The sequence below is a fragment of the Puntigrus tetrazona genome, chromosome 20 (genome assembly GCF_018831695.1).
Source record: "Puntigrus tetrazona isolate hp1 chromosome 20, ASM1883169v1, whole genome shotgun sequence".
Lineage (NCBI taxonomy): Eukaryota > Metazoa > Chordata > Actinopteri > Cypriniformes > Cyprinidae > Puntigrus > Puntigrus tetrazona.
In genome coordinates this window covers 16841978-16855010 of record NC_056718.1, presented here as the reverse complement: position 1 = coordinate 16855010, position 13033 = coordinate 16841978, and the positions used below count along the sequence as shown (strand labels likewise).

At 36.1% G+C, this 13033-nt stretch overlaps 1 protein-coding gene across 1 annotated transcript; it reads right to left on the bottom strand.

Annotated features, from left to right (window-relative positions):
* Positions 1-1070: 1070 nt before the first annotated feature.
* cd164 (CD164 molecule, sialomucin) lies at positions 1071-11804 on the bottom strand. The gene is made up of 6 exons (XM_043219079.1): positions 11614-11804; positions 9852-9923; positions 5013-5081; positions 4848-4901; positions 4538-4594; positions 1071-4458 (listed from the first exon to the last, which is right to left on the bottom strand). Exons 1-6 carry the CDS (start codon positions 11687-11689, stop codon positions 4286-4288), a joined length of 501 nt encoding a protein of 166 aa, XP_043075014.1. The 5' UTR covers positions 11690-11804; the 3' UTR covers positions 1071-4285.
* Between the last annotated feature and the right edge of the window lie 1229 nt (positions 11805-13033).

The window sequence follows — 13033 nt, the reverse complement described above, 5'->3', positions numbered from 1 at the left end:
GTTTCCTACAGTTTCCACAACAAAATAATCCCATTCTCTGACATCTGATCTTGTTACAACCGCAAGTGATGATGGTCACCAGGTTTACAACTTGAAAAACCACAAATGAAAAAATATAAGAGGAGAGCAGATGACAAAAAATGAACAAAAGCATACTAAGATGGACTGTTTTGTTCATATGGTCTTATTGGATTATGCTCTGTGACACAGTACAGATTAAATTAGTATTGCATAAACTCATTTGAATACAGGAAGCGCTGGCAAACACACACAATGTAATATCATTGATTCTTGGTGCTCACAGTCCTTGATTATTGGCCTCGGCCTGTTAACTGGTTGTTACAGTGCATCATTGAAAATATCCTTGTAATACCGAATTTCTCTTAAATGACTCGTGACCTTTATAGTCATCTTTTCTTTTCAGTACTGTGGTACAAAGGAAAATGTTGAATCCCAACACATGCACATCCTGTCCAGAGAAGTATTTTATGCAAAGTAAGCAAGAATGGAGCCGACCCTGAGGGTGAGCATATATCCTGTTAGTTAAACATTACAGTGTGTGTGTTTTAAGAACTGTTTTCTAGAACACGCTGATATTGAAATAAATAGAGTCCAGGGATTAAAAGACATTTTAGCGAGAATTCTCACTGGATTTGTGTGCAATTTTGTAATCTCAAGGCTCTTTATTCTAAATAGTTTGTTTCTCTACCTCTTTATTCCTAGATTATATATAAAGTTTTTTGTGTGTAAAATAAACTGTATTACTGGATAAATATAAAAGCCTTTACACTGAAAAAACAATCCTTATATTCTGCAAACTGTGGCTAATGGAAGCCCATTTCTACTTAAGACAAGATAGAATTTATAATTGTAAATAAATGAAAAAAAGACACTGCAAGATTTAATGGTGCATTCTGCATATATAAAGTCGCAATTAACTTTATTTAACTCCATAATGAACCTCTATAGTGGCTGTTAATCATTTACGGTGCTGTAAAACCTTTGTGTTGGTCACAAAGGTTACTATAAAAAAAAAAAAAAAAAAGACAACATAAAACAACACTCACAAATGTTTTACAATACTCAAACTTTAATTAATCACATTTCCAACCTAATTGCGAATGCAGATCTGAAATGAGAAAACGAGAACAAAAGAAAGTGTTCCAGAGAAATAAAACCAAGATAGAGCATAAAACAATTAAGGCAGAGTTTCTGGACACAGACGCAACAGTTGAGCGTCTTCTTATTGACAAGAGTGTGTGTTGGGCATGTGCATGTTTAAGAGAAGCAATTAAAAAAAAAAAAAATGCACTGCTGGACAACAGACCAAATGTAATTACAGCCATTAAAAAAAAGAAATTACTCCGTTAAGTGTTAAATCTTAGCAATTAAGATAACAAAAGGGTGGCACAAGCAAAATGCTATACTCATCATCCACTCACAACTTCACTCTAAAACGTTCAAATCCATTTGAGTGCAAGTCTTCATGACAATAGTAATCTTCATTGTCTAATCTTAAATAATTAAGGCACTTCATCTTCAAAAGGTGCAGCAAGGAATGCAACACTAGCTCAGAGCGATGACAGAATATGGCATTGTTATGGCTGTTTCTGTGGAAATCTGATACACGCATGCACACAAACAAAAGGCATAAGAAATCAAGGCCACAGACTACTTGAAATTAGGTTGAATTCTCCGAGTGTGAGAGGATTTTGAGCCATTCACCGTCTGACACAGCATCCTTCACTAAGCTCTGAATACGAAAAATGTAGCATGTTCTTTACAGCCCTTTGCATGCACAGCGGAAAATCGATTCGCAACCAAGTGGGATCTTTGGATGTAGCCTGATGCTAAACAGACAATACTGTGATGAGTTGTGTAATTATGTTTTATGTTCATTATTAAAAAAGAATACATAATCGAAACACTGCGCAGTCTGAACGTCTCTAAAGTAAACAGTGTTTTTAATTTGGCAAAGCTGAAGCGAAATGGCAAACAATAGGATCTCACTATGACTACACTATGGGCACAATGAAGCTCATGAAGCATTGTAGCAGCTTTTCAGTGACTCGTGCTAAAATAGACAACTTTGGCATTTAAGAACCATGACATGACAATAGACAAGCAATCAGAGTGGTTCAACAAAGAAAGTGAGGCCTTTACAGTCATCTTCCTAGAAGGAATGAAATGCTGGGAATGAAACGCATTAGGAGGTCAACAAAGCAGATGAAAACGAAAGCACGCACCAAACAAAACATTTCATTTCTGCCATTACAAAATTTGCCACCCAAATCACTTCCCAAGCCAATGACATTCTGTTTCGCAGAGGAAGTTATTAGCAGCAAGCTAATCAAGATTATTACATTTCATATCTCATAACACAGGAATGAAGGGGAAAAAAAATAAAAATACAGGCCCCCGGGCCTATAAACGTGCCAACACACTATCCAGACAAATGATTTTATGAACATAGTACCAAACAAAATGTGCTCAGCAAAGGCAGGAATTAGGCGTATTGAAAGTCAATTGTGCATTGGAATCAAATCTACCCAAAAAACAAGCATTAAATGATGAGACCGACACAACTCTATTCTAAGACTCTATTCCAAATCTTGAGATAATTGTAGCAACAGAAAAACAAAATGACAATAAGCAAAACATCTGATAGCACTTTTCTAGAGCATATTTCAATTCTGTTTATGGTATTTAACACAAAGGCTCCTAAAAAAAACATCAGTATCTACGTACAAGCCTGTTTTTAATCATCATGAAGTATGTACACTTCAGTTTAAGACATTTGAGTATATATATATATATATATATATATATATATTATTATTGATTCAGTTTATGGTCACAGAATTCCGATTATGTACAAATATCAATCTGTTTTTGAAAGGGAGTGCTAGAATCCAACCAACATTTCTGAGGTAACAAAAAAAAAACCTCCAGAACAAAGAGAAGCTTTTAGGAACCATGACATATCCAACAAATGAATTAACTTTTAATGATCTACTCTGTATAATATAGCGATCAGTCCAGCTGGCAGACGCTAGATCTACTTCATCGAAACAAGCACGCATGCGTGTCTATAAACACACTGACATACAGGCAGACACTCTTACACAGAGCCTGGCCTCGACAGAGGCCCAACACAAACGCATTCACACTATTAAGGCTCACTTTTAAGGCAGCAAGCCACTGCCTCCACCTAAAGGCACTTTGACTCAACTGTCAATCATTCTGAACGGGATCGTGGATCCTCCACTCTCATAGTGCCTTATTCTTTTCGCATGTCCGGCAGAATCAACTAATTCTAATGAAGACTCATTTCGACTGTTAGTAGAACTAGATCGGCTGAGCTTCTATCGTTTCAAACCCACATAAACTCCCAAAAGTATAACTTATGGCCGATATGCTGGTAAGTCCCCCCAGAAAAAGAGAATGCTAAGTATGGGTATATAATGCATCTCTGAAATTACCCAGCACTCCACTGTGCCCTTAGGGGAGGAGAAAAAGAAGCGAGATGCGGGGTTTAACTAGTTTTGAGACTAGTTCTCTAACTGTAGATAGTTCATAGTGACTGTTTAATCTGGGGAACGTAATTTATTGCAACACTTTGGCTCTCTTGATTGGTGTAAATAAGAAAAATGGCCAAAAAAAAAAATGGTGTTTTAAAATCACACACAGACGGATACAACCCAAAGGACTATGTGATGAAAATTCAAAAGAGATTTGAAATGAAGGGGAAAAACATTGTTCATTCGGTCTTGAACAATAGATATTTTTGAACATGGTGATGATTATGAAGGGCTTGGTGGAATATTGAGAATCATCAGTCATGGCAACTGTCTAAAATACTGTTCTAGTAAAGTTACCTGAAATTAACACTGGACGTTTGTTAGTATTGTCATAGGAGTGATGAGAAGTTGCCCCCTTCTATGCCTTTCAGGGGAACCACCAAGATACCGAGGAGACAAATCGCTGTGTTGTCATATAATGAAACATTTCAGACAGCTGTGGTTGTACACGAAAGCAGGACATATTTCGCGTACCCCATAATGCATATTTACTCTTGTGTTGGGTGTATTTGTGTTAATGAACTTGAGTGCTCGTGAGAGCTCTAAGATTAACAAAACAAAGCTCAAATCACAGGAATTAAAAGTCAAATATGAGGTTAAACTGAAGAATTAATTACAAGAGTATTTAGGAATCTGTGAGCACAACGTCTCTCTTTTTTGGGGGTCAGAGTGTGGGTTTTGTGGTGCCTCCAGGTGGCAGCGTGTTACAGGGTGTGGTAGTTGCGATCCTTAGATTTGCAGAACTTGTAAAGGAAAAAGATGACAGCTTGAAGGCCAAGCACTAACACAATTCCACCGATGAAACTGGCAGCATCGAATGTGGATGATTTTGATGGAGAAGGAGTAGGAGTGGGAGCAGGAGACACAGATGTGGCATCTGTGAAAAGGCAAAATTTTCAGTGAAAATTAAAAGGATAAAGGAGGCGTTTCATTCTGTTATTGAGAGCTGTACTTACTTGTGGCGGTGCCGTTTTGAGTCGGAGCAACTGTCGTGGTGGTGGCTGTTGTGGTATCTACACAGGAAAAAAAAAGTGCAGTTCAGAATCATTTTTCTACCTCAGCAATAAAAAGTAAAAAAGCACTGTTCTGTGTTAGGAACAGGTGCAGGTACATTTTATGGCTAGATTTAGTGGTTAACCATAAAAAATGTTGTTTTTAAAAGGTGATATATAAATGTAAATAAAACTGACATTGGCAATGGGCTTTAAACTAAGTAGGTATGCTTTTTGAGGCGTGTATGAATGAGAATGGTCTAGATGGCCTTACCATTGATAGTAGTGTTTGCGGTAGTAGGGCTCACTGACGGGGCTGGCGTCGAATCTGCAGTTAAGAGAAAATGCACATATTAAACCCACTTCATCTTATCAAATACAATTGGTCAATTCATATTTGCAACTTGCAAATGTATTATTTTTTGCAGCTGATGTGTACCTGTGCAGTTCACTTTAACGCAGCTGGCAGTTTGGTTCTCAGCACTGACGTTTACACACTTCTCTGTATCTGAAATGCATTGAAAACAAAACCATTTAAACATCAACTTAGAACTTCCATAAACTGTGCATTTAAAATGTGAAAAAAAGAGAAAAGATTTCAAATATATTCTGAATTATTTCTTGTTCAAGTAATCCTTCCTGTACACCAGAGATATAGAGAGGGGGGAAAAAAAACTCTGAAACAATATTATTAGCTGGTAGCATGGAAAAAAAGGGGGAAAAAACCCCCAAAAAAACACAAACCATATTGACTAACTGTAATAACAAAAAAAAATTATAAAAAAAAGCAAAAAAAATAATAAAAGTAGTTTATAAAAAATGTAAAAAGAACTTTCTGATCTTTTAATCAACCTTACATGCCATCAGATAAAGAATACATATCACAAACACTTCCTTGACTCATAAATTGGTTATGACTCAGAAATAAGTGAAATGATTAACTGACGGTATGCGAGAAAGACATATAGAGAAAGAGGAGGAAACAAGGAAGATTTTCCAGAAACGTCTGTGTCACTATCAGCTGGTTTCCATTTAGAGTATCCTCCCGTCACACATGAACATCATTGTGTGTAAATACGACAGACAGCTCAGTGCAGAAATTCCTTCCGATAGCAATAATTCAATTTTTACACATTGTTTCGTAATCCACTTTACCGACACTGTTGTCTTCCTTATGTTTTTCACTGACTTAAGTTCAGAAAGCCTTAAGAGTCACAGACTAATTCACTAACTGCGTACACACAGATGTGTGCTTAAATTCATCTCAAACAAAACATATTAAACAACTAGTTCATACAGTAAATTATTTAGAAATTAAATATTTTATAATTATAGGACAAAAGTAGAATGTAGAACTTGAAATCAATAAATCTCAGTATCTATGGAATTTAATATAATTAAAAATAATACATAAAACATTTTTACATGCATCAAAAAACTACGGGCAGGTTCTCAAGGCTTGAGAAATAATGTAGTCTAGGCCTTTATAAAGATGTTTGTCTGTTGCTACAACTTGTATTGAAAGAGAATGCTGAGTCACAAAACAACACAAGTGTCCTGAACCATGACACGCTTTGAGTATTTTGTGTCAAAAGTAAACTGAGCCCCTCCAAAAAAAAACATTTTAACAGGTGGGTTAAACTATAGATCTGTGTATGGAAGTACCTTCTGTTCTTTATAGCCTCCAAACAGCCTACACTGAGAAAGAAATGTCACATGCTTTTGTGAAAGGTACAACTCTCGTGTTGAAATTCCATACTATGACAACACCAAGATGTTTTCAATTCCTTGCTTTCTGAATAAGTGCTTCCCTTGCAAAAATGTCCATGCATTCCACACTGCTTCTCAGTCCTCACCAGTTCGTACAGACAGCCAAACAAATTCAGTTACCCAGACTCAAGTAATGATTGAAGGGAAATGCATACATGCTCATTACTTTAAAAGGACTGAACAAGCACTCCAGAGCAATCAGATGAATGAATATGATGTCAACCGGCCTGCTTTTACTGGTTTTCACGGATTAGACCGCAAAACCTGCCACTGAAATTTCCTGGTTTCTTATATACATACACACACACACACACACACACACACACAATTGTGGACTTAAAACATGTGTGGCACAAATCTGTAAGAATAGAATTACATATTCTGCATTGGTGTGAGATTTATGTCAGAACTTGGTCACACAGCATGCTATGAAGTTATAACTACATTGGATAAGATTAGCAAACATGCCTAATTGTAAATCTAATATCTAATGCAACTGATGTAGTGAAATGTCTAAATATTTGTTGCGCAAACATTGTACCTTCCTACACGCACAAAGACCAATAAACCAATAATTCACATAAGCATATTTACAGCTTGCGTAACAACACATTGATTTAGCCTAAACATGGTTTTAAACAGGCCATGGAAGCCATAGCTTCGTAGAAACACCCTCAAAACGAATCAAATGTCCTGTCCTAAAAGCAGATTAGCAGCATTTACCCCGTATTTTGTACCTATGAAATACTCAAAACTATTCACAAACCTTTTTCTAATAATCTAAACACTCTGAAACATTTTAACCTGATTATACTGGTCTGCACTAGGAAAAGACTAGGAAAGACCCAGATATTTCCAGCACGTTGTTTCACTGAATCAGTGTAAACCGATCGCGTCATCTCTGGGGAGCTGATAGCACAATGCTAACGCTACTGGCTTTGTTAAAGGGGGGAGGTGCGGTTACAGACACAACACCTGCTCAGGCCCGTCAGACCACTTCTCCTTACCCTTACTGTCAAGCTCTCTTACTTGGAGGAACAATACAGACTCGCTAAATGTAGAGAATGACAGCTGATGTTTAATTTAAGATCGAGAACAAATCCTGTAAAAGTGCAAAGGAAGTGGTTCATGACCATGTGGTAGACAGTTTAATATAAACGACCAGCTTAACTATTAACCAGAAGACAGACTAAAAAAAAAAAAAAAAAAAAAAAGTAATTAAATAAAAATAAATAAATGACACAAAAACTAACAAGCTTACATGCTGAATACAATCTAACCTTTAAAACAGAAACACTTCACTGATACAAACCTATGAATCCGTTTTGGCTCTACATGTCAAGTAACAAACTTTATACATATACACATGTGTGTGTGTATTGTATATATATATATATATATTTTGTGTATATATATATATTGTGTGTATATATATATATATATTTGTGTGTGTATATATATATATATATATATATATATATATATATATATATATATATATATATATATATATATATATATATAAATTTGTATATTGAGAAGCAATTTATGGCTTGCACATTCTTTATTTGTTTACTTGCTGTACTTATTTACCTACTGCCACTGCCATTTTGTCGTAAATGACTGTGCAGAGTGTATCGTCAAGCAGAGTGTGGAAGACACTTTTCAGTTGATGGTATTGAATGTAGAACAGTGTATTGTTCATTTATTTCCCCCACCTACTTTTCCTGCTGGTTTTGAGAATCGAACCCACAATCTTTATGCTACACAAGTCAAACTCTCTAACCAATTAGGCCACAACTGCCATGTAACCTAGTGTACATGTATTAAGCATTCTTGTTTGCAGTGTATTTCTTCCTTAGGTTATGCTTCAGCTTCTGCCTCAACCACCCTCAGAGTGTTCTGATAACGCTGTTCCGATCTGACTTTATCAAGATAATCGGCACTCAGTTTGACACCACACTTCAAAGTCAAAATGTGGGCTGATGCGGCATAATTGTTGGAGATTCTGACTTGTAACTAGAAGGATGCATGTTTGATTCTCAGAACTGACAGGACTTGTAGGAGTGAATGAACAGTACTCTATTCCACCCTCAATACTGAGCAAGGTACCGAACTGCAAATGGCCACCCAATGCTTTCTACTGTGTGTTTCCAGTAAGGATTACCATACTTGGCCTAAATGAAACATCACTTAAGTAAAGTAAGTAAAAAAACATATATAAAATAAGTATAGAATACATAATAATAATAATAATTAAAAAAAACAGTGCCAAACTGTGCGAGAACAGGTTATTATGTTCTGTTAAGACATATATGCTTATTTGCGACCCTGTCAAAATATTTTGTAACACACATGGACCTGGTAGACATTTTTCTAAACATTTTGCATGTGTGAAAACCTTACATTAATTTTTTTGATGCACCAACTCAAAATGGATAGATGTTTAAGATCTATATCTTAAAAGTTTTTAAAACAATATGACCGGTATTTCTTTATTCATTCATGCTATAATCAGAGTTTTGAATTTTCCACTCCTTTAACCCATGATATGGCCACTTTCTTTCTGCTTGCTTACTCTCCCATTTTTTTTTCCTGAAGAGCTTCGAGCACCATAGCAACAGTGTGTGCGTTTCATTAGCATGTTTACTCTCTCTGATTCATTTCACGTCATCCATTAGCAAAGAGGCATGGAGAAGGACTCCAGGGATAAAAGGGCAGTTACTTCAGGCTCACACTGACCAAAGCCAGCATTAAGCACTGAATGAACCACCAAACACATAAACCCTGGTTTACGATCTCATCTATTATCTGTACACCACATTCGGAACGCTTTAGACAGTTACAGGATCTGTGTTTTGAATCAACGATGTGCAGACCAATGCTAACCATATGAGATGATTTGGTGAAAATTCACAATTATAATCTGGCAACAGGAAAACTGAAGGTTCCGCTGTTCATTTTTTATCTTTATTAAATGTGAAAATACAACTGGATATAGCAAGCAAAATTGGATATCAACACCACAGAAGCAAAAACAAAGCTATATATTCAATAAAAAAAAAACAAAAAAAAAACACATGCTGCTGGAAGGCCAAATCCATTTACCATTAATGAAATGAGTAGTTTGCTAAAACAGACAATTCACTGTGACTAGTAAATCAGGTGAAGCATGTGTGCATCATACCAAATAGATCAAAATGGTGGCTTGGAAAAATAAAAAGAAAGCTTAACAGAAAATCCTGAAGTGTGCTTAATCATGGCTTTTATTTATATTTATGTATGTGTCAGTGTCATTATCTCATTTTTGACCAAGATTTCTTTTTAAGGTATTTGCATCTGAACTCTTCACATATATATATGTATGTATATATATATATACATATATATATATATATATATGTATATATATATATATATATATATATATATATATATATATATATATATATATATATATATATATATATATATATATATATATATACATAACAGAGGAGGGACTGACCTTGGCACTTCATCCACTGGCAGTGAGTTGTATTTCCACATTCTCCACAAGACAACACTCCACAGTCTTCATCTGCAAAAGAAACCACCCATTAAACAACATATATTGCATGCCTAAAAAATGATCAATGAGCTCATCATTATCATTTGTCATTATCAAGCAACACCGGCATTTTATTACAGGTTTCTTCTGCTGTTGACCTAGATTTGTTGCCAGAGAATGCGTCAGTGTTATCTCTTGGCCTTTAAACCTAAAAACAAGGCACAATGAATAACCACAAAATATTAGTAAAACATTATCCAGGTCTCTAGCTGAAACATAAGAGCCATACCCATTTATGCCAACCTAAAATCTTTTCTGTAAGTAAACTGACGCATTTAATCTTACACTGTGTTGATGAGAAGTAACAGAAAAACTGGCAAGAGGACCAATGAGTCTTGTGACCAAATGAACATGATCTGCCGTCTCTGGCAAATCACACAAAAACCAAGGTCATTTAAGAAGACTGTGACAAGCTTAAGGCTTCTGTGAGATAGAAGTGATGGCAGATTTTTTTTCTCCACATTGTGAGTATAACAATATTTTTACTAAAGAAGCCCCTGTATACATCTCCAGAGAGAAGCTGGCCGTTTTAAATCAAAAGGTCCATGTATGGCATTTCGGTGAAACATTAAGAGGTAACTGCTCATAATAAAAATAATAATATACATTAAACAGATAGTGAATTCATTTGATTTTCACGCAGCCCAGTAGAATTTAAGACACAGCCCAAGTGCCTAGTGCTTTTTCCCCAAAACAGAGAGAGTTCTTTGGTTTATTTTACAACCCAACATGTGATTCTCTTGATAAATATAGATCTTCATAAAGCAGTAGATCTCAATGGAAGCAAAGCCACAAGACAAAAAAAATAGAAACCCTGATTTAAGTATTGGATTACATAACAGCGGCAGGCCAGCGATCACTGTGTAATCAATCATTTCAGACAGCTTTAAAATTACCATTTTAGTTCAGTATTGAACAATATCTAAAACAAAGACGGTAAATCTGAAACGAGAAAGTGTTTAAGACTATGCTATTAAAATTAAGGTTGGAACTCAATAAGTTCTTTCGAATGATTCGTTCAAAAACACCGGAAAAGGAGGTTTTAGTTCTCGAACCTTCCTTCGCCGGTATGGAAGGAACACCGTGGATTCTTGTAAATGCATCACAGCTGAATCTATAACGTGAAACAGAACTACTAGGAAAATCCAATTTAAACCCAAAATGACTCTAAAGACTCAGTATTTTTTTGTTGACTCAAACACTTGCACAGCGACCAAAGTAGTTCGATTCCTGAATAAACGACTCTTGGGATCCGGATCTTTTTTAGTGGATTAAAATGTGTAGGCTGGACAAGTGTAGTAAGATTACCGTTCAAATGATTCGATTCGGTTCATTAAGAAGGTCTAACTGCATAAGACTTTTCAAAACCAAATTATTTCTTAATATTTTTTTCCCCTTCTTTTGAAATCTAAAATGACCTCGTCATTTGGCAATAGGCTACCGAGGGCAGTTGATGCAATAAGAACTGAATCATTACCCAACATTTACTCCTCAGAAAGAGAAAAATAATACGTTATCGAAGAGGAATTGCAACCACTCCTAATTAAAATCACAGTTAAGTTGTAGTCGGTGGCGTGATAGAGATTGTTTTGGTGTGCGCTGTGTGCCAACCGGGACTCGCTGTTTCATTGTTGTATTTACAGATTATGAATCCACTCACCCTGCGCCAGTCCCTGGTTTATCGACGATCCGAAGAAGGCCAGCAATATTGTCACGAAGAAAAGTCTCCAAAACATGGTGTCTAGTTGGTCTATTCTCGGTCCTGGTTCGGGCGTTCAGGTCGAGCTCTCTGCAGTTTCACTCTAGTGCTGCTGTTGATGTGGCTGCGCTTCCTGCTTTCTGCATCACGTGACTGGGTCTTTTCACCATTGGATGACAAATGTGGCTTTAAAACCCTGGGACAAAAAAACTGATTTCCTGCGGGGGGCGCTTGGCTGCTCAAAACATGCATCTTCCATTGAGCAGCGATCATATGACAATGCGTTTTGTTTTGATTTGAGACGTTTGTGTTTTGAAAAAGCGTAACCGTTTAAATGCGTTAATTTCTAGGACTGGTACTTGACATTCAAACAGAAACCCGTACCGACAGCTGCTGTGAAAATAAGTTGAATAATAGTTAATCAACGAACAGTCGTGATTGGCTCGTCCTGATAGACGCCGAGAAAAGTAACACGTACCGCGTGCTACTTTAAGCGGCTTCTATGTAATATTTTATACTCAAATAACGACACAGTGAAACTTTAATCGCATTTGAATTAAAACACACGTGAAATATGAAGAATAATACTTATTTGGGCAGCTAAGCCCAACCTCTTTTCAGACTCCGTTTCACATGACATTAGCCCTTCCACCATTGTATTGCCACGTGTTTGCCTCACACTTCCTACCAGTGTTGCCATGTATAAAAATAAAGCTCAGCTGACCAAAACCAATACGCCGTTTGGCTTATTAATAATTTGTAGAGCGGCCGTTCCAACCATTATAAAGTACTTTTGCCATACAAACCTGAACTAGCCCTCCCAACAAAATATCAGTGAGTCATTTATAGAACGTGTTCACAGGTTCATACCTTCTGAGTTTATTTTGCAACGCTGTATAGGGTGCAAACGCTCACTGGTTTTGAAACATATGAGGGCCATAACCATAATTTCAGTACTTCAAATGCGTCATATGATATTCCAAACATGTTTATTCAATCTAAAGCCATTCTGTTGTTTCAATCCAATCATTTATTTTTAATGAAAAAAAAACATAATTTTGTTATCTGACCTTTGTTGGCTGAGTGCTATACTGAGTGACATTCAAGATAAAAGAAAATGTGAGAAACAGAAGGATGTCTTTGAACATATTAAAGAGATCCAAAATATTTCCTTGATTCAGTTTTACAATATTTGGTATTCAAACGCTCACAAATCAGTACATCGAAACTATGTATTTTACTGCTTTGCATTGACATTTCACCAGCAAACAACAACTGCTGTAAAATCTCATACATGTAATGATTAATATTTCTCAAAACTAGTGCTAGTACAGAAGAAACAAAACAGCAGGTTATATACTTTGTTTATAGGATTCTAACA